Here is a 19,405-nt window from a genome sequence, read left to right as displayed (position 1 = left end):
AGACGCACACAGAAGCACCAGGGCCGAAGCAGCATTCGTGAGAGTTCCAATCGCCAACGAGCAGCTCTCCATGACTAATTTTAATTTGTGGTTCTAATGAACGATATAAACTTTTATAGGTATCAACAAAGCTCAGAGAGGACTTAAATCCATTTCAGTACTCATTTAGAGTTTCAGCTGTGTGCAATTAAAACATCAGCATTCAATGTTAGAATAAAATAATGAGACACTTAGAAAATAATCTGTGCTTCAGTGGACCATGCTAAGAGATTTCTTCAAGAACATGATTTCTTAGAAATATCTGGCCAGTTAAAATCATTACATTTTATGTTTGCTTTCCGATTTTAGTCTGTTTTGCCTTAAAGAATTTTCTGAAAAGAATACATTAAAGTGTGCATTGTTTGAGAAACGGTCAGGAAATAGCATACGATAAGTCAGTTGGCATACAGACCATCAGAGCTGACTAACTAGGTTTCAGCAGAGACAAAAGCATTTTTGGTCAAAAGGAAACTGTTACTTGTCCTTCTGCCTCTAATGAGGAAATAAAGTTCTAAAGCAGCGAGGGATGAACTTTGGTATCAGACAATTTCGTACTCTTCTATCCACACTGTGTTCCCCAACAATACTGTAGTATATAAAATACACTCTGAGAATGCAAGAATGCAGTAGCTAAGACTAAGGAATTCAAATTAATACTACGCGGAAACTGCGAAAAGTTTGCAAAAATGGAAACTGCAATAAGTTTATTTTCATGCAAAAATTTTGGTGAAAGTTTTGAAATCCATGAATGTTTTTTCATAATACATATACTCCATGGGCCCTTTCAAAATTCCTTGTACACATGGGTTTCAAACAATTTTTAACACCAAAACAACTTAACTCTATTTTTTACAAACTTTTTAAAGAATGATTGTATTTCCAAAAGAAAGATACGTTGTTCTACAAAGACAGAGGGAGGGATGGAGAGTGTATGTGTGGGGGGGGAGGGTGTAAGGAAGAAGTGTGTGTGCGTGTGTGTGTGTGTGTGTGTGTGCACGTGTGAGAGTGTGTGGGTGTAGGGAAGGAGTGTGTGTGTGTGTCCACGTGTGTGTGTGAGTGTGTGTGTGCGCGCGTGACAGTGTGAGAGGGTGGAGGCATTTTAGGGCTCCTGAATGTGTGTCAGTTCTATATAAACAATTTCATTCAACTTCTACAAAACATGAATAAAAAGGAAATATACTGTATGGGGAAATGCACTCATTAAACAAACTTTGAAAGGATGAAAACACAGATTACACTTTATTTTTAAAACTGAAATGAATTTTAATACAGAAAATGAAGACAGCATTTTGCAAATTTATCACTCAAAGGGGTACCTCTATTTGAGGAAATCAGCATGTCACACTTTGAAAGATGAAATGTTACAGCTTGTACACCAAAATTAAAAAATGAAATTAAATTAAAAAATGAAATGGTTACCAAGGTAATGCAGGTCAGGGGATCAAAGGTGAAGGGTCACACATTATTAAAAAGAAATCCAAAAGGACGGCTGCATCATGATCTCTGCAAAACAAAGGAGCTGCAGTGAGTACAACCCGCATCTCGGCATCTCGGAGCCCACGACGCACTCCGCACTCCGCACAGAGCCGCTTCATCAGCTCTTACCAACACAATTCTTCTAGAAACTTGACCATGAAACTTAACCGTTCAACTGTACTTAAACTCTGAGTATCTCCAATTGAAAGTGACCAGGAAGTACCGATATTCCAATTGGGATCCCACCTTGTTTTCTGGAAATGCCAATGTTTGCTAAGTTGCCAACATATCAGAAATCTCATTGTAACAAAGCATAGTGAGGTGGGTTTTTTTGTTTGTTTGTTTTCTTCCCTTAAGGGATGAGTTCCAAAACTAAGTTTTTGCAAATTTGTCTCTTTTGAAGCAGCTGTGTAAAATGTCTACTATTGGAACATTTAGTATAACAATAAAATGATACATGATAAAACAAACCGTGTATCTATCAGGCTCTGTTCACCTCACACTGCTAAGCGGAAAGACCACACTTTAAGCACAACAACGTACTAGTTCTACTGCTACGACAGAGTTAACAAAAGCTTAGCACAAGCAATATCTACAGGAAAAAGTGCCTACAGGCTACATTTCCTTAACAAATGTTACTATTCACTCACTTTCCCCACTAACAAACTAGTCCGTCCTTTTTAAAAGGATGGCAAAAGCCAGGCTCTGCACACATGGAAACACCTCCTAAACCAAGACAAACTGGACTCAGCTCAGCAGCAACAGAACAACACTGGTGACAGTCAGTCCAACATGCACTGCACTCAGTAAAACCAGCAGCGTCATCACACAGTGTCCTTGGCATTTCCTTTCAGAAAACTAAGTCCGAGCCACTCCATTCCCTGATTTGAGGCCAGACAGCAGATCCAAACAGAGTCAGGCCTGCCACAGATGAGTCAGTGGGAGCACATTGAGCGAAGAGAGGACCTGGCTGGGTTCCCTTGCTCCTGAGTCTCTGTCATTTCTTCCTGCATTCTCCTAGTTCAGTTTTGCCTCATCGTAGTAACATCTAGATAATCTTGTTAAAATCAAATTCCAAAAATGCTTACACATTAAAATACAGACAACTTTCCGGGAGGATCTTACTAAAGAGAGCAGGCTCTTGGTTCTCACAGCTTAAGGTCAGCACCAGCTCAGCCGCCTCTCCCAGGGCCTGGCTTGGCAGCACCTGCAGGGCTTCCTGCACTGCACAGCCACCGAAGGGCAAAGCGCTACTTCATCTCCCGGCCGCTCACAGTCCGTCCCACGTGCGTCTGCTGCCGGGAGGCATGCAAGTCATTCTCACGAGCACAGAGGGAACCCGCACCTCGTGCAAGCCACGCCGGCACTGTTGTTAGCAGACCACTTCCACATGCGCGCACACACCAAGAACTCAGCAGTGTCACGTTAGTTATTTAATTTTCTGAATTATTTTGCTTAAAAAGGAGAAAAAGCATGCCTATTCAGATCCTATGGAGCTCTTTCATTACCACAGTGCATACTGATAAAATAATAATCTTAACAATAAGGTAGCTTATTACAAGGGGGCTCCAAAGGTTCATGGAAAACAGAATCACAAGGTTTATTCTGGTGCAATACATTTCTGAAATTCATGCTCATTTTCCATAATACATTTTCTGTAACCTTTCTGAAGACCCCTCACTAAAGTTTTTTAAAAGTGTTCTAAATCATTTTTTAAATTCAGCAATTCTCAAAATACATTAGCCCAAAATGTCTACCAGCTTAGTCCCTGCGCTGTGTCTCAGCCCCCCAGGCCGAACCCTACACAGTGAGCTTAGTCCCTGCGCTGTGTCTCAGCCCCCCAGGCCGTACCCTGCACAGTGAGCTTAGTCCCTGCGCTGTGTCTCAGCCCCCCAGGCCGTACCCTGCACAGTGAGCTTAGTCCCTGCGCTGTGTCTCAGCCCCCCAGGCCGTACCCTGCACAGTGAGCTTAGTCCCTGCGCTGTGTCTCAGCCCCCCAGGCCGTACCCTACACAGTGAGCTTAGTCCCTGCGCTGTGTCTCAGCCCCCCAGGCCGTACTCTACGCAGTGAGCAAGAGCACCTCAGCGCCTCGACACCACCAGGACCAGTCACAAATAACTCCACAAAAACAATGCCCAGCTTTTACCTAGTTTATTACAAATTATGGCAAATCTGCTATGAAAAATGGTAACACAAACACATACTTTCAAAGAAAAATCTCAAAATGGTATCAGCTAATGTTTTTCAAAGTCTGTCTGCTACTGGAGGAGGGGAGGTAGAGGCTGAGAGTTTCCTGTAGCCCCATAGTCAAAGGAGAAGACAGCAAGAAGCCAGCCAGGCCGCCATCAAGGTGCGCCTTTCAGACCACAGCAGGAGCTGCGGAAAGCTCCAGAAACAAGGGCAGCAGTTGGGCAGTAGCACCTGTCAGTGCGCTCTCCACAGCAGCAGGGTCAGCTCCACTCCTCCCTTCTCAGGGGGGTTATGTGCTTCAGCAGCTTCTCTTCCACCCCAAGGTCTAACCAGTTCCACCTTCACGCCTCCTCCCTCTTGGCCTCATTCCCAGACCACAGACAGCAGTGCCTCAAGATCCTTCCCCCAGGAGCCTCCCACTTTGCAGGGAGGTCCACTGTCAGCCAGGGAGGAGGAACACACCAGTACGGGAACAAAGTACAGGAAAAGGCCAGTCTACCCCACCTAGGCTTGTTCAAAGTACACCTTGTTTCTTTTTCTAATTGCAATCTGTATCAAAAAGAAATACTCAAAAACCCTAATCAATGCCCCCCTGCCTGAAGGCTGAACTGCAGCAGACAGGCCATCTTCACTGCGGAAAAGCACACCGCGTATTTGTGGGTTGGCCCACTGAAACATAGGCCAAGCGTCACCCTGCGCTGCCCATCAGGTTGCTAGGGGGTCAGGAAGCAGTGTTCCTACAGGCCAGTCTCACCCACAGGAAGTGCTCTCTGCACATTTTACAGGGATGGAGCTTGCAACAAATGCAGTCCTACTCCATGATAAAATCTTACGTGGGGAGAGTGGACGCTGGTTAAGATCCACTGAGGCCCCAGATCCCAGCTTGGCTCCCCACCTCAGCTTCAGCTTCGGGCAAAGGCACTTCTGCAAGGCAGCCAGGAAACCTTCAGGGGGCTCCTGCGCCCATCCAAGGGCAGCGCATCCAGGTCCCAGTTTCTGCCTTCAGCCTGGCCCGCCCCAGACAGTCCAGGCATTTGTGGGGTGAACTATCAGACGGGAGGATTTCTCTTTCTTTTGCCCTCTCTCTCTAAAACAAAATAAGTAAATAAATAAATAATGTTTTATCTTTTTGGAAGGATAAAGTACAGTATTTATAAGCACAGGAAATCGTCTAACATCTTACACAAAAACACCGTTTCTAGTAAAGTTACATTATGACAAAAATACTGCCATTTTCACCTCCAGCATATTTGGAAAAAATGCACACAGATGAACTGGACAGAAATGAATACAAAGCCAAGAAAATTTAAAGAGCCTGAGAAGCCAAACGGAGATTGTTCAAGAAATCCATTAAAACAGAATGCTACACATTTCACTAATTCTTTACAAAACGGCTATTAACTTAACAATATTACATAATGCTTTCCACAGCAGACACCAGCCTCAGCAAATGGATTCTGCAAGGAAAAAGAAACGTCCAGGCAAAAGCTGATTTTAGTGACTGGGCAAAATGTATTATTTTTAATCTATAAATGTAAATAAATAAATCAGCAGCAAACTATTCAATAAAACAGACAATCACTAGAATAAAATGCACTTGAGCCAAGACTACCCTTCAGTTAAGCAGGGATTATACTGCTCTTACCATTTCACATTAGAATTTATGTCTGTTTTCGAGCAGGGCAGCAAAGCCATCAATTAGAAAAGACATGAGTCATCCAGCACGGCCCCCTTCCTTCCTCTCCCCCTTCTCACCACTTTTCTAAACTTTCTGAAAATATTACTTGACAAATTTTTCTTAGATGATCTGTTCTACGCTGTTTCTCTAAAGGCTTAAAGAATACAGTAACCTATATTTTCAACTCATTAAAATCTGGCCTGCTGGCTAAGAGGCATACATACCACCCCCGAGTGCCTGCGAGGCAGCCAACCAATCAGCCACTCAGGCAGTTAGGTCCTGCTGCCCACGGGGGACCTGGACCCTGCTCTTCTCAGTCCCTGGGTTCTGCCAGGCAAACCTTCGACTCTGGCAGGCACGCTGGAGGTGAGCCAGTAGAGGGGAAATTCTGTGTGTTTGCCTCTTTCAACGATAATTAATGAAAGAAAAGCGGAGGAGTTAAGATGTTCCCAGCTCCACTTCAGCTCCCGACTCTAGCTTCCTCTAACGCAGACCCTGGCAGCCCGTGGAAATAGTTCCAGTTATTGGATTCTGGATTCCTGCCCCTGACACAGGAGGTCTGGATCCATTCCCAAGTGGGACACATCACATATCCAGCGATGGGAGCATGACCGCAGTCCAGTACAGCTGCTGTGGACATTTGGGAGGCAAACCAGTGCATAGGAGCGACCTCTCTCTCAAGCTCTTACTCTCTCTCCACTGTCTTTCACTCTTTCGGAAAAAAAAAAAGAAAAAGAAAAAAAAAACCTAAAAGCTAAACTACAAGTTAACATCTTTCTACCTAGTATTTTATTCTCAACAATGTAACTTACTTTCCTCAAGGAGGAAACTTTGGAGGGCGATCCACATGCTCACCTTGGTGCTGACAGTCATGGATTACACACACATGCACATGTGTGACCTGTGCCCTCTCCATGTGTGCTGGACTCACACAGCCCTGGAGAGAACCAAGCGGGTAGAGAAGTCTGCTAGCTGGCTTCTTGTCACATGCGATAAAAGAACTGTTTCTAAGCAAACATTGAACACATAAATATATAAATCTAAAGCATGTGTTATTACTAATTTGCTCGGTTTTTAAGAATTCTTTCATTATTTATTTATTTATTTATTTTGCTTGAAAGCATCAGAGAGAGAGAAAGAGAAGGAAAAACACATCTCCCACCCACTGACTCACTCTCCACATGCTGCTTCAGCCTGAGCAGGAGCTGGGCACTGGGCCCTGCTGCTGTTCCCAGACCATCAGCAGGAGCTGGCTCCAAAGCGGGCGCTTAGCACTAGAACCAGTGCCCACACACGGGGTGCTGGTGTCACACAATGTTCTCCTTTTCTAAAAGATATCTACTTGTTTTATTTGAAAGGCAGAATTACAAAGACCTCTTTCACTCACTGCTTTACTCCTCCCATGACCACAATGGTCAGAGCCGGGCTGGTCTGCAGCGTTCCTCCGAGGCTCCCGAGTGGGCGAGGGCTCCAAAACTTCAGGTAATTTCCCACTGCTCCCCGGGCCCATTAGCAGGGAGCATACTAATTTTCATGAGGATACTTCAGAAAAGTTTATGAAAAATGCAATTAGAAGCTCATTTACTTAAAACTTTGAAATTAACTCATACTTTTTTCATACTACACTTTGCCACCCTTCTCATTACTGTTTATGTATTTCACCTACGTTGTGAAAGGGAGAGAGTGTGTGACACCCCAAGAGACCAGCAAATATCCCACGACTCGGTTTACCACAGATGCCTGCACCAGCTGGGACTGGGCGCTCCGTCTGGCTCTTGTACTTGGCGGCAGGGTGCAAGCACTGTGCTCCGGGCACGCGCTGGGGCAGCTAGGACTGCAACTGGCACTCCGACTTGGAAGGCATGCGTCCCGAGCGGTGGTTTAACTCACCGCACCACAGCACTCACACTTGCCATGAAGTTTCTGAAGGTCTCTCACGGGCAAATCATGACACACTCACAGTTGTGAACATGTCAGTTCATAAGATACACTGAAATCCACTCTTCAAACTGGCCAATCTTGTCTCAGCCAAGACCCAGCCCCTTCTCATACTGACTCACTAGGAAGAAGGGATAATAAGGTATATGCCAAATTCTCCCAAATAAATATAAAGCAAAAGGGAAACAAACTTGCCTACTGTTCATGTTTCTACTTTACTTATTTTTTTTAAAGATTTTTTATTATTATTGGAAAGCCGGATATACAGAGAGAAGAGACAGAGAGGAAGATCTTCCATCCGATGTTTCACTCCCCAAGTGAGCTGCAACGGGCCGGTACGCGCCAATCCGATGCTGGGACCAGGAACCTCTTCCAGGTCTCCCATGCGGGTGCAGGGTCCCAAAGCTTTGGGCCGTCCTCAACTGCTTTCCCAGGCCACAAGCAGGGAGCTGGATGGGAAGCGGAGCTGCCGGGATTAGAACCGGCACCCATATGGGATCCCGGGGCTTTCAAGGCGAGGACTTTAGCCGCTAGACCACGCCGCCAGGCCCTACTTTACTTATTTTTAAACTCACCAACCACACACAGCGGTGCTTACTTTAATATCTGCATGAGCTTCCTATGGGATCATCTGCATTATTACAAATGACATCCCGCATTTTTTTTCTACTGTTTCTAAATGTCAGGCTGAGGGGCTGGTGTCAACAGCACAGCAAGAAAAGCTGCTGCCTACTATGCCAGCATTCCATATCGATGCTAGTTTGTTCCCATCTGTTCCACTTCTGATCCAGTTCCCTGCTAATGGCCTGAGAAGAGCAGCAGCAGATGGCCCAAGTGTTTGGGCCCAAGCCCCCATGTGAGACCTGGATGAAGCTTCTGGCACCTGACTTCATCTGGCCCAGCCTTGAGATTAAGCCATCGGAGAAGAAAACCACCAGACTGAAGATCCATTCTCTCTCTCTCTCTCTCTCTCTCTCTCTCTCTCTCTCTTCCTCACAAAGGAAAAACCTATAAATTAACAAAAAAAAAAAAAAAACAAAAAACAAAAAACAAAAAACAAAAAACAAAAAACACCAACCTTCAGACTGAGTAACAACTCCAGTTTCCCAAGTTCCACTTTGGAACAGCATAAGTGATGAAATCAAACAAGTGGCTCCGAAACCGCATGTCTAGTCAACTCCCAGGTGAGTCTGGCCAGAGCCTGCCATCTCCGCCTGAAGGTCTCTGTCCTGCAGGCCCCACACACTCCTCTCACGGTGCCAAAGCTGACCGCAGCGTAAGGCCGCCCGCCCTCTCACTACTATTCAGTGTTCTCAATGCCAACAGGTATCTTAACGGATTTCAAAACCCAAGAGCAAAGCTTTCCTGGGAGGCGAAGTGGCTACGTGGGACACAAGGAGTTCTTTCTGGACTCTGATGTGACACCAATTAGTTCAATCTGAGTTTCAACAACAGCGCCACTCCTTGAACACCTTGAACAAGTCTTGTAACTTCTCAGCTAAGGCTCACTTCTGCTGATGGAAGACCCTTCCCTCTCCCTCTACTGCCCACTTCATCTCTTCACCTAAAAATAAACAAGTATGTTTTTTTAAAAGATTCTTCATTTATAACACAAAAATAATAGCATCTCTACCTAACAGGGCTGCTGTGAGAATTAACAAAATCATTAATGTGCACTGCATAGCACGCTGCTGGGAAATCAAAAACACAATAAAATCAGTACTGTGGTTACTATGACAATGACCACTTCACATGACAGGGAGACACTGCCACCTCATTTCTGAAGATGGGTAAACGTCAACCTCAAGACTGCAAATCCAAAAAATGGTACAGGTGCTGCAGTGGGACCTTGTGGCACAGCAAGTTCAGTAGCTTCATGTGCCACTCACATGCCAACACAGGACTGCTGGTTCAAGTCACAGCTAATCCACGTCCTCACCTGCTTCCTGTTAATAAACACTGGGGCGGGGGCAGCAAATGATGACACCCAGAAGTTCCTGGATCCTGGTCTCGACCCAGTCCAGCCCCAGGTGAATAAGATTTACACAAAGAAAGAGAAAGATCTTCAAACCCCTGATTCACTCCCCATATGGGCACAACAGCCAGCACTGAGCCAATCCGAAGCCAAGAGCTTCTTCTGGGTCTCCCACTTGAGTGCAGGGCTCCAAGACTTTGGTTCATCCTCTATTGCTTTCCCAGGCTACGAGCAGGGAGTTGGGTAGGAAGTAGAGCAGCCAGCTCATAAACCAGCACCCATATGCCCATATGTAAGGCAAGGATTTAGCTGCTGAGCCATTGCACCAGGCCCAAGAGAGAATATTTTGACAGTGGAGCTCACGGGGGGTTGAGTATGTAGCCTGCCCCCACCTCAGAGTGCCTGTGTCCAAAAGCCAGCTCGGGCTCCTGGTTTCAGTCCCTGCTAATGCAGGACCCAGGAGGCAGTCCATGGCGATGGTTCGTGGAATTGGGTTCCTACCCCCTGTGAGAGATCCCAGACTGCAGTCCAAACCCCAGGCATCCGGGACACGCCGGGAGTGAGCCACTGAACAAACTCAACTCGTGCATTCTTGTGTGCTTTCACTTTCCTTCTCTCCCTCCTCTTCCTGCTCAAATGCTTTCCTTTTAAAGGAGCGATTATTTTCCATTCAAAAGACAAACTTCATCCATCCAACAAACCATGCCTAGCACCTGCTGAACAGCAGTCCAGTACCAAGTAACAGGGACACACAGTAACGAGGGAGCAGCCAAAGCCTTGTCCATCTTAACTGAGATGCAGCTCCCACGCAGGAATCCAAGCACCCAGAGCAGAAAGTACCGAATCCTGTGGGAATGCACAGCAGGCATCTCCCTCACGGACCCTGCCATGGGGGAGTGTTCTCTGAAGAGGTAACATTTGAATCCGTATCAATGAAAATCTGGAGGAAAACAGGGTGGATGACGACCAGCAGTCTAAGAAGGAGAAACAGCACTGCCTAAAGGAACAGGGTCCTGAAGCCAGTGTGTGGAGACAGGCTGACAGGAGGCTGGAGAGGGAACAAGGCCACAGAGGCCTGGAGCGCTGCGTGGAGGAGCTGCGATGGCCCCTCAAGCACAACAGGAAGGCACCCCAAGATGCGAGGAGGGCTCAGGATGGCAGCAGGGTGGTGACTGGGCTGGGAGGAGGCAAGGGGACACACAGCCACTAGAGCGGGCGTTTTAGAAGGCGTGCGCCGCAGTCGAGTGCGGCTGTGGCTCTAAGGAGGGAGTCTGACAGAATGGAAATTTACAAGTATTTGGAAAAAGGACCAGTAGGAATTGGGTTGGATTCAATACACATTAAAAGGAGGAGAAAGTATCAAAACTGACCTCTACAGGAAGAAAAATGGTAACCTCAGTGCAGAAACCTCAACAGTACCTGAGCCAAGCAAAGACAAGCAGAGACAGCTCAAACTCTCTGTAGTGAGTCCTGCTGAGAGCAAGTTGCCTGGACATAATGTGATTAGAATGGCAGCTTCCCTCTGGGTCTTCCTCCCTAACCCTCCCAGCCGCAGCCTAATAGTGAGAGAAACAGCAGACAGAGCCCCGCTGAAGAACAGCCTGTCAAGGTCAGTAAAAACCAGAACGGCCGAGAGACTGTCAGTCTACCACAGCACAGGAAGCTGAGACACTGGATGTATATAAGGCATCCTGCACATGATCCCGGAAAGGAAAGGAAAGGGACACTAGAGGAACCTAGGGAGCCAGGAATCAAGGGGAAAGTTCTGCTTACAAGTGGTCGACACTGGTTCACTGGGGGAGGGGGTGACAGTGTACCACAGCAATGTCAATGGGAAAACAGGGCATGGGAGCCAGAGCAACTCTGACATTCTTGACTCTGCTCTGTAACTTGTTGAAAGATTTGTTTAAACCTAACTTCCAGGGTTTGACTCAGGCACCTGGCAGGCTGAGGTGCCCTTGCCTGCTACAGGAAGACGGCCAGCTCCACTGCAGCCGTCAGGTCCTCCAGCAGAAACTCCAAGGAGGCAGTTCCAGCATGAACTTGACTCAGCTCCAGAAACAAACATCAGAGTCCACCTGCAGCAAACTGCTGCTACAGTAAGAACGGACATCAAGAAGAGACAGGCCCAGACCCCCAGAGGCAGAGAGGAGAGCAGTGGCGGCCAAGTGCTGTGGGGGATGCAGGATGTAGGACACAGGTTTTCAGAAGATGCGCTGGTAGCACCACTGACTTGGAACTGTGTAAGCTCACACACACACAGGATGATGTATCAGTTAGAACTGATAAATACACAATGTGTACTTAGATTAAAGTCGTACACTGTATACCTTGACGATATAAAATTTTTGTCAAATACACTCGAATGAAGATGGAGAGAATGCTGCCCTCTCCTTAAAATGAGTGTATGGGCCAGCGTCATGACGCAGCTGGCTAAGCCACCATGCAGGGCTGCAATGCTGGCAACCGAGTTCCAGATGCTCCACTTCCTACCCAGCTGCCTGCTAATGCATGTGGGAAACCAGCAGAGGATGGCTCAAAGTCCTGCACCAACATGGGGGCCCAGGAGGAGTTCTGGGTTTCTAGTTTCAGTCTGGCCCAGCCCTGGCCAATGGGGCCACTTGGGGAGGGAATCAAAGGATGGAAGAGATATCCCCCCACCTCCGCCCATCGATCTCTCCCTCCCTCCTTCCGTAACTCAGCTTTCAAATAAATAAATCTTTTTTTAAAAAAATAAATTAGTGTAATTCACAGAGCTCATAATAGTTACAAAGAAAATCATTACCTTGTACATGCAAACAATGAGAATATTTGATTAAGTCTGCCTTTGGTTCTCTTCTTTCCAAAAGCAAGAATTTGTTTTGGTCTAATTTCTCATAAACAGCCGCCACATTAGCTGCTCACAGAGACAAGTCAGTCTGTAATGAAGCCCTGACCTTAAATGCTGGTCAGGAGAAAACCAAGACGGAACAGCCAACCAGTGGGAGGAAAACCAGGGACCTGCCAACAGCCCAGGGACCAAGATGGAGAGGGGGAGGCCTTGGGTTGAAAATGGCTGAGAACTCATAAAACACTGAAAAATGTTCCCTAGGTTTTAACAAGTTTAAAAACACCAGAGATCTAAGAGATCTGGGAGAGAAATGGAAGTTAAACTCAGATTAGAGTCAGTGAATAAAAGGTTAAAAAAAAAAAAAAAAGACAATGGGGGTGGGGGATGAGGAGGACCCAGACCTGTTTTTGATGGCTCAATAGCTAAATCCTCACCTTGCAAGCCCAGGATCCTATATGGGCACCAGTTCATGTCCTGGCTGCCCCACTTACCATCCAGCTCCCTGCTTATAGCTTGAGAAAGCAGCAGAAAATGGCCCAAACCCTTAGGAAAAATCTCCATAAATCTGACCTGCCTTTCCAACAAAAATTTAAAAGCAAAACAAAACAAAAACCACATGGAGAGGAAAATAAATTTCTTTCAAGAAGACTGGTTCTCAGATATATATATATGTGTGTGTGTGTGTATATATATATATATATATCTCACAGGTTCATATATACCATCTTCATGGACATCCAAAGGCAGACACAAATCAAACTCCACTGATGGAGAAATGCATACAAATCCATGAGGTGTACACATGATAGAATATCATTCAATCTTATGTTGGTGACATGAAAATGAAAAATGTCAGTCACAAAAAAATACACCAATGTATGCTCCTCTTTCATAGATAAGACAGTACGGAGGTGACTGTCAAAGCTAGGGCAGGGGAGATGGGAAGTTACTTTTTTTTTGAAATTAGATTTAGATTTAGAGAGAGAAAGATCTTCCATGTTCTGGTTCACTCCCCAAGTAGCCTCAACAACTGGAGCTAAGCCGACCTCAAGCCAGAGGCCAGGAGCCAGGAGCCTCTTCCAGGTCTCCCACAAAGGTGCAGGGTCCCAAAGCTTTGGGCCGTCCTCAACTGCTTTCCCAGGCCACAAGCAGGGAGCTGGGAGGGAAGTGGAGCCGCTAGGATACACCAGCACCCATATGGGATCCCAGCACATGCAAAGTGAGGACTTTAGCCATTCACCGGGCCTGGGAAGTTGCTACTTAACAGGCATATAGTTGGTTACCCAAAAGGAAGAATTATGGAGATGGATGGTGATGACTGCCCAAAATTGTGAATGAGCTATCAATACTATTAAACTGTGCATCTTAAAATCTATTTCTGATCCAGTTCCACTACTAAGTCTGAGAAAGCAGTAGAAGACAACCAAGTGCTTGGCCCTGCCACCCACATGGAGGCCCGGATGAAGCACAAGATCTTAACTGGCCCGGCTCCAGTCCACGAGAGCACGGCCCCTTCAGTGGATGGCATATTTCTCCGCTTTGCCCTCCCCCGCCCTCCCTCCGACACTTTGCCTTTCAAATGAATACACACCCAGTTCTGGCTCCCGACTCCAACTTTACAATGTCTCGAGTCATTAGGCTTCTGCCAACCACACATTTCCAGCTCTGGGCTTGAGCCCCAGCCATGATGGGCATTTGCGGGACTCTGCCTCAAAAAAGGCTGTAAGCAGGTAAGACAGCATGTTTTATTTTATGTGTATCGCACTGCAATTACATAAATCAGGCTCTCCAAACAGAAGATCCATTTTAAGTTGCATGATCTACAAATGAAAAAAATAAATAAAGCAAGCTGGAGTGCTTTTGCTGAGAGCAGTGCTTCCCAAAACATTGCTAACACTGCACAGGGGCTTCGGTCTCAGGCCTGGCTGGTCCTGCAACGGGAACTCAGCCCTGGGACCCCTGCCCAGTGAGCTCTGACCTCAAAGACACTCAAGCATTCGCCCATTTGGTCCTTTACTTTTGACATGTCCAATGTGTGAGAAAGCACAATAGAGAAATAAAGGTTGGAAATTACCTAAATCCCAGCTCTAGTAGCAAGAAAAGTTGCTTTAGTTTTGCTTCACTGATCCACAACTTATGCTGCCAAGCGGGGGGTGGGGGGCGCGGAGATTACATGACCTGAGCTCACTGCAACCAGGCACAGGGCATCCAGGAAGAAATGCATCGTACTGCAGAGTCATACTCCATGATGCATCTTTAAAAAGAGGGAAGAAGCAATAACTTCCCCTTACAGTATGTAAGCAAAAAGAAAAAACTATCTAAGGTAAGAAAAAACAAGGTGGTACTGATCCAAGCAGGGTAAAAACAGATCACCAAAGGAAAAAGAAATCAGGATTAAGAAACAAATGCACATACATAGGGGAGCAGCACTGCGGTGTAGTTGGTAGGGGCTGGCATCCCATACTGGTGCCATTCCAGCCCCACCTGCTCTACTTCTAATCCACTTCCCTCCTAATGTGCCTGGGGAAGCAGTGAAAAGATGAACCACAGCCTGGGACCCCTGCACCCACACGGAAGACCTACAAGAAGCTCCTGGCTCCTGGTTTCACGCCAACCCAGCTCTGGTCTTTGCAACCATTTAGGAAGTAAACCAGTAAATGAAAGATCTCTCTCTCTCTCTCCCCTTCCCTTCCTCCCTCCTTCCTTCCTTGTCTCTGTCTCCTACTCCCTCTGTAATTCGGGCTTTCAAATAAATAAATCTTTAAATACATACACACACACACACACACAAAAAAGTTTATATTTGCACATGGTAAAGATAAAATGTCAAATCAAAAGGGAAGAATCAATGACTCAACGATAACTATTTTTGTAGTCCAAAGGAGGATACAAATCCAATTAGTGACAGTGGTTAGCCCCTAAGGATGGATAACCTTAAGAGATAAGTTTCTGCTTGGGGTCCAGTGTGGATGGCTCAGTTCGATGACCCTCCACTTTGCAAGTGCCAGGATCCCATGTGGGTGCTGGTTTGTGTCCCGGCTGCTCCACTTCCTATCCAGCTCCCTGCTTATGTCCTGGAAACAGCAAAGGATGGTCCAAGGCCTTGGGACCCTGCACCCACGTGCCAGCTCCTGGCTCCAGGTCAGCTCAGCTCTAGCCACTGACCAGCAAATGGAGGATCTTCCTGTCTCTCCTTTTCTCTAAATCTACCTTTCCAATAAAAATAAATACATCTTTTTAAAAAAATTTCTATTTATAACTCTACAATTCCATGTTTTCACAATTTTTCCAATGATCATTAATTACTTTTATAATTAAGTCTACTCTTAAATACTTCATAATAAAAATACAATGAAGTGATTTTGAGAAGAGACAACCTAGAGCAAACACGATTCCATTCTCAGGACTGCAAGAGGCCCTTCAGACACGCAGAAGGCAACTTCCAGCTGTGACTTCATAGTCTTAAAACACCTGCATCAAACTCCTTTTTAACAGAAAAGCCCTACAGTTAGCAGTCAAAAGAGGCAAGATCTTCTTTAGCTAAGGCCAAGTTATATATGGCACTGGAACCTCCCAATAAAACCTTAAGACTCAGCAAATAAATGGCAGCCTTCTTCGAGCATGCCTAAATTAGAAGGAGTGACGGCCTGTCAGCATGATTTCCAGCAAACAATAAGATCATCAGGAGGCAGAACTACACCAAAGACCCACGAAAATACTCCCTAGAGAAGCAGCCCAATTAACCGAAAACTGCAAGAGTAATTGCAAGGAGCACAAATTCAAATTTAATACAGAGTCAATGCAGCTTAAATCCAGCTACTTTCATTAACTGGCCTCAAACAACCGTCACACACAACACCCTTTAAAGCATAATAAAACTGAAAGCTGAACAAGATGATGCTGGACAATTAAAAGATGGATTTATTTGGGTATAAAATGTATAAAATCCACATACAGTTTGGTTTGGATTTCTTTTTAATGAATTTATTTATTTTTCTTTGAAAGGTATATCTTACAGAGAGAGAAAGAGACAGATCTTCCATCCTCTGGTTCACTCCCTAAACAGCCACAACAACCGGAGCAAAGCTGACCCAGAGCCAAGAGCTAGCAGCTTCTCAGGGTCTCCCATGTGGTTTCGCATCCCAAGGATCCCCAGTGGAGCAGCCAGGCTTAGAACCAGTACACATACGAACTGCCAGGGCCACAGGCGGAGTGCCAATCCTGTTTTTTTTTAATGTGTATTTTTAAATGTTTTTAACTTTTTGAAACCACACATTTCCTGAGCATGTACTACGTGCCAGGCAGCAATCTACACTCTGGAGACGCTCCAGCAGCGGCAGCCTCGGCCCTGGAGTCTCACACGGCATCGATGCCGTCCTGCGTAGCAGCGTGTCCCACTGTGCACCCCGCATCTCTCCTCTCTCTCCACGGACAGCTCTCACTCTGCTTCCTTTATGACTCACTTAACAAATTCTTTCACTTACTGTAAGTCCTCCCCTTCAGAATTGAAGTCTTCTGGAGGCAAGGATGGAACACACGTTTTGTATGCGACAACGGCTTAGATCAGCACCTTAGCACGCAGCCATTCAATGCCCCTCACTTGTCTTTCCCAACAGAAGTGCTCACACCTACCCAAGCCAGGGCCTCCACTGTCCTGCGGCCCACCCCACACTGCCCCCTCTGAAGCAGCAGCACCTGGCACTGACCCGCCTGCATTTCTTCACCTTCTACTACCCACTGTGACTGATTTACCTTCATTTTACACAGAAAATGGTATCGCATTCCATACTCCAATCTGGGAGACACTCTTCCTCCCTCACCAAGTCTGACTGATGCTATTTCTATACACTGTCTCCAAACCACCCAGCTCCAGTGCCACCAGCTTAGTGCCACCTCCACCATCAGCAGCTTTCACTTGATTCTTGCAAATATATACAGTGATCTCTCAACTTCCACCGTCGCCTCCAGTTCACGAGCCACTCCAGCAGCAGCATGAAGGCTATAAAAAGCAAACCAGAGATGGTGGTTGGCATGACACCTGGAACATGCCCATTCCATATTAAGAGTGCCTGGTCTGGATCCTAGCGCATCTAGGGAGGCGGAGGTGATGGTTCAAGGAGCCTGCCACCCACATGGGAGACCCAGCTGTTCCAAGCAGTTAGGGAGAGGCCAGCAGATGGCAGATCCATCAGCCTCTGTCTGCCATGTAAGCAAGTAAAGAACTTCGCACGCAAAGCCTTCCCTGGCTTCCTTTCTAGATCAGAACCTCCTCCCCACAGCAGTCTGCCTTCTCCCTTCAGGTGCTTCCTACTGCTTTGTAACACCAGAGTAAGAACACGTGTGCCTTATTAGTGGCTGTTTCCCTCTGAAAAGACTCTTGAAAGAAAAGTGTACTTGTTTTTATTTCAAAGGCAGGTTGTAACAGAGGGAGAACAGGGCTCTTCGTGTGCTAGTTCACACCCCAAACAGCAAGGGTCTCCCAATTTGGTGCAGGGTCCCAAGCACTTTGGTCTTCCACTGCTTTCCCAGGTGTACTAGCAGGGAGCTGGATCAGAAGCAGCGCAACAAGCACATGAACTGGCACCCATATAATACCGGTGCCACAGGCAAAGGCTTAACCTACTGCACCATGGTGCTGGCCCGAGAGGACTACGTTTTGATCACTGTGCTAGGGACGAACACAGCATCAGACACAAAGGAGTTCAGCTGACCTGTCCGGCCTGACCGCAATCTTGCCGAGTTGAACACTGACTGTGTTCGCTATTTTATATCTCGTGACAAACACGCTATCATAGAGAAACCACCGAGCACTGATGGGATGAAATCTGAATGAATACCCACAGGGGAGCGGGTCACCATATCCCATCTGCCACGGACAGAGAAAACATCAGAACCATCCTGGCATCCTGACATAGTCAGTCTTCAAGACTTTTCCACACTGAATGTAGTATTCCGCAGCATCCGGCCAACAGCTCCTACAGCACTGAACGCCTCTCTGGCTGCAAGGTGGTGGCCCAACAGGCCTCAAGTCCCTTTAACATCTAGATTTTAGTGATGGCCTTTCAGTTCTAGACTTTATGTCTGGTTTTTCTTGGGGTTTCTGGTTACTTCCGTTGTTTTTCCAGTTTCCTGATGCTGAATCTTATCTTTTACTTCCCAAAACATAGAAAATGTACATATTCCCTCTCCTGTAACTCCATGACGTGGAGTCCAATGGACTTCCTTCCCCAGTCTGTTGCTGCTCTTGGTTTCCAACCCAGCTATCAAAGACTATCTGTCCTTCAGTCCTACCACCCAAAGGAAGGTTCCAGGCTCTGGATTCCTGCTCAAGGTCCGAAGTTTACCAAGTCCCTCCTCCAAAGCTGCACCCACTCTAACCGTCTCCGCCCACCAGTCCCTCAGGTTCCTCAGCAGCTCTGTGGGCTGAGCAATCACCTACCTGCTTCCTCGCCCTGAATCCAACGGCACCAGGACCAAAGTGACTGCCAGAGCTGGTGGCACGAACAGCTGCCATGCTCCACCAGATCCCAGACCCAGAAAGCTTCAGAGTCAAATTTTCTTTTTCAGCGTTGCCCATCTTTCTCCTCACACCCTCCACAAGCTGAAGCACTTCCCTCTTATATTCCTACACTGGGACAGTATCTGCAACCTAGAAAAGTTTGCTTGCTAATTCTGTGTCTGCCCTTGGGTTTTAACTTTCGTGTCACTTCTTAAGAAGACCTACCATACCTATGCTCACGCACACTTCATGATGCCTCTTCTGTGGCTCAAATTCATCCTGTTCTCACAGACTTTACCATCCTTATAATACCATACTCCAAGAGTTTTCTGGTGTTTGTCTTCCTACAGGACCACAGCCCTCGTGACTGACATGGTACCCCACTGCCCACATCCTAGCCCAGCTCCTCTGAATCCTCTCAAAGCTACGCTCCCAACTTCAGGGTCCACCACATGAGACACATGCAGCCCAATCTTAGTAAAAAGCCTCTCCCATTGTTACAGCCAAGAATCCTTCTCCACTCTAAATATCTGGTCAGCTGGTTTCCCATCATTCCCAGATGATGTCTGATCATCTCCTGTTTGACTCCCTGAACTCACACAGATATCTAAAACACACATTAACATGTCAAGTTAGTGATGGGTTCATGGCTGATGGTGTAAGGATGGTGACATATCCAGTGAAGACTGCTGGAAGGTAAAGCCTTTCTTTGGGGGAAGCAACTGGACTGGATCGGACTGCCCATGATTAAAGCCTGACCTGACACAAGGCACACTGAG

At 46.5% G+C, this 19,405-nt stretch overlaps 1 protein-coding gene across 1 annotated transcript in view; it reads right to left on the bottom strand.

Annotated features, from left to right (window-relative positions):
- Positions 1–1,249: 1,249 nt before the first annotated feature.
- Positions 1,250–19,405, bottom strand: part of LOC131482224 (calmodulin-binding transcription activator 1-like) — a 76,789-nt gene continuing 58,633 nt past the window's right edge. Inside the window, exon 4 of the mRNA XM_058674686.1 lies at positions 1,250–1,542. Coding sequence (XP_058530669.1) covers positions 1,534–1,542 — 9 coding nt within the window. The 3' untranslated portion in view covers positions 1,250–1,533. The remainder of the gene's footprint in view (positions 1,543–19,405) is intronic.

The sequence above is a fragment of the Ochotona princeps genome, chromosome 2 (genome assembly GCF_030435755.1).
Source record: "Ochotona princeps isolate mOchPri1 chromosome 2, mOchPri1.hap1, whole genome shotgun sequence".
NCBI lineage: Eukaryota > Metazoa > Chordata > Mammalia > Lagomorpha > Ochotonidae > Ochotona > Ochotona princeps.
This window is presented reverse-complemented; position numbering and strand designations above follow the sequence as displayed.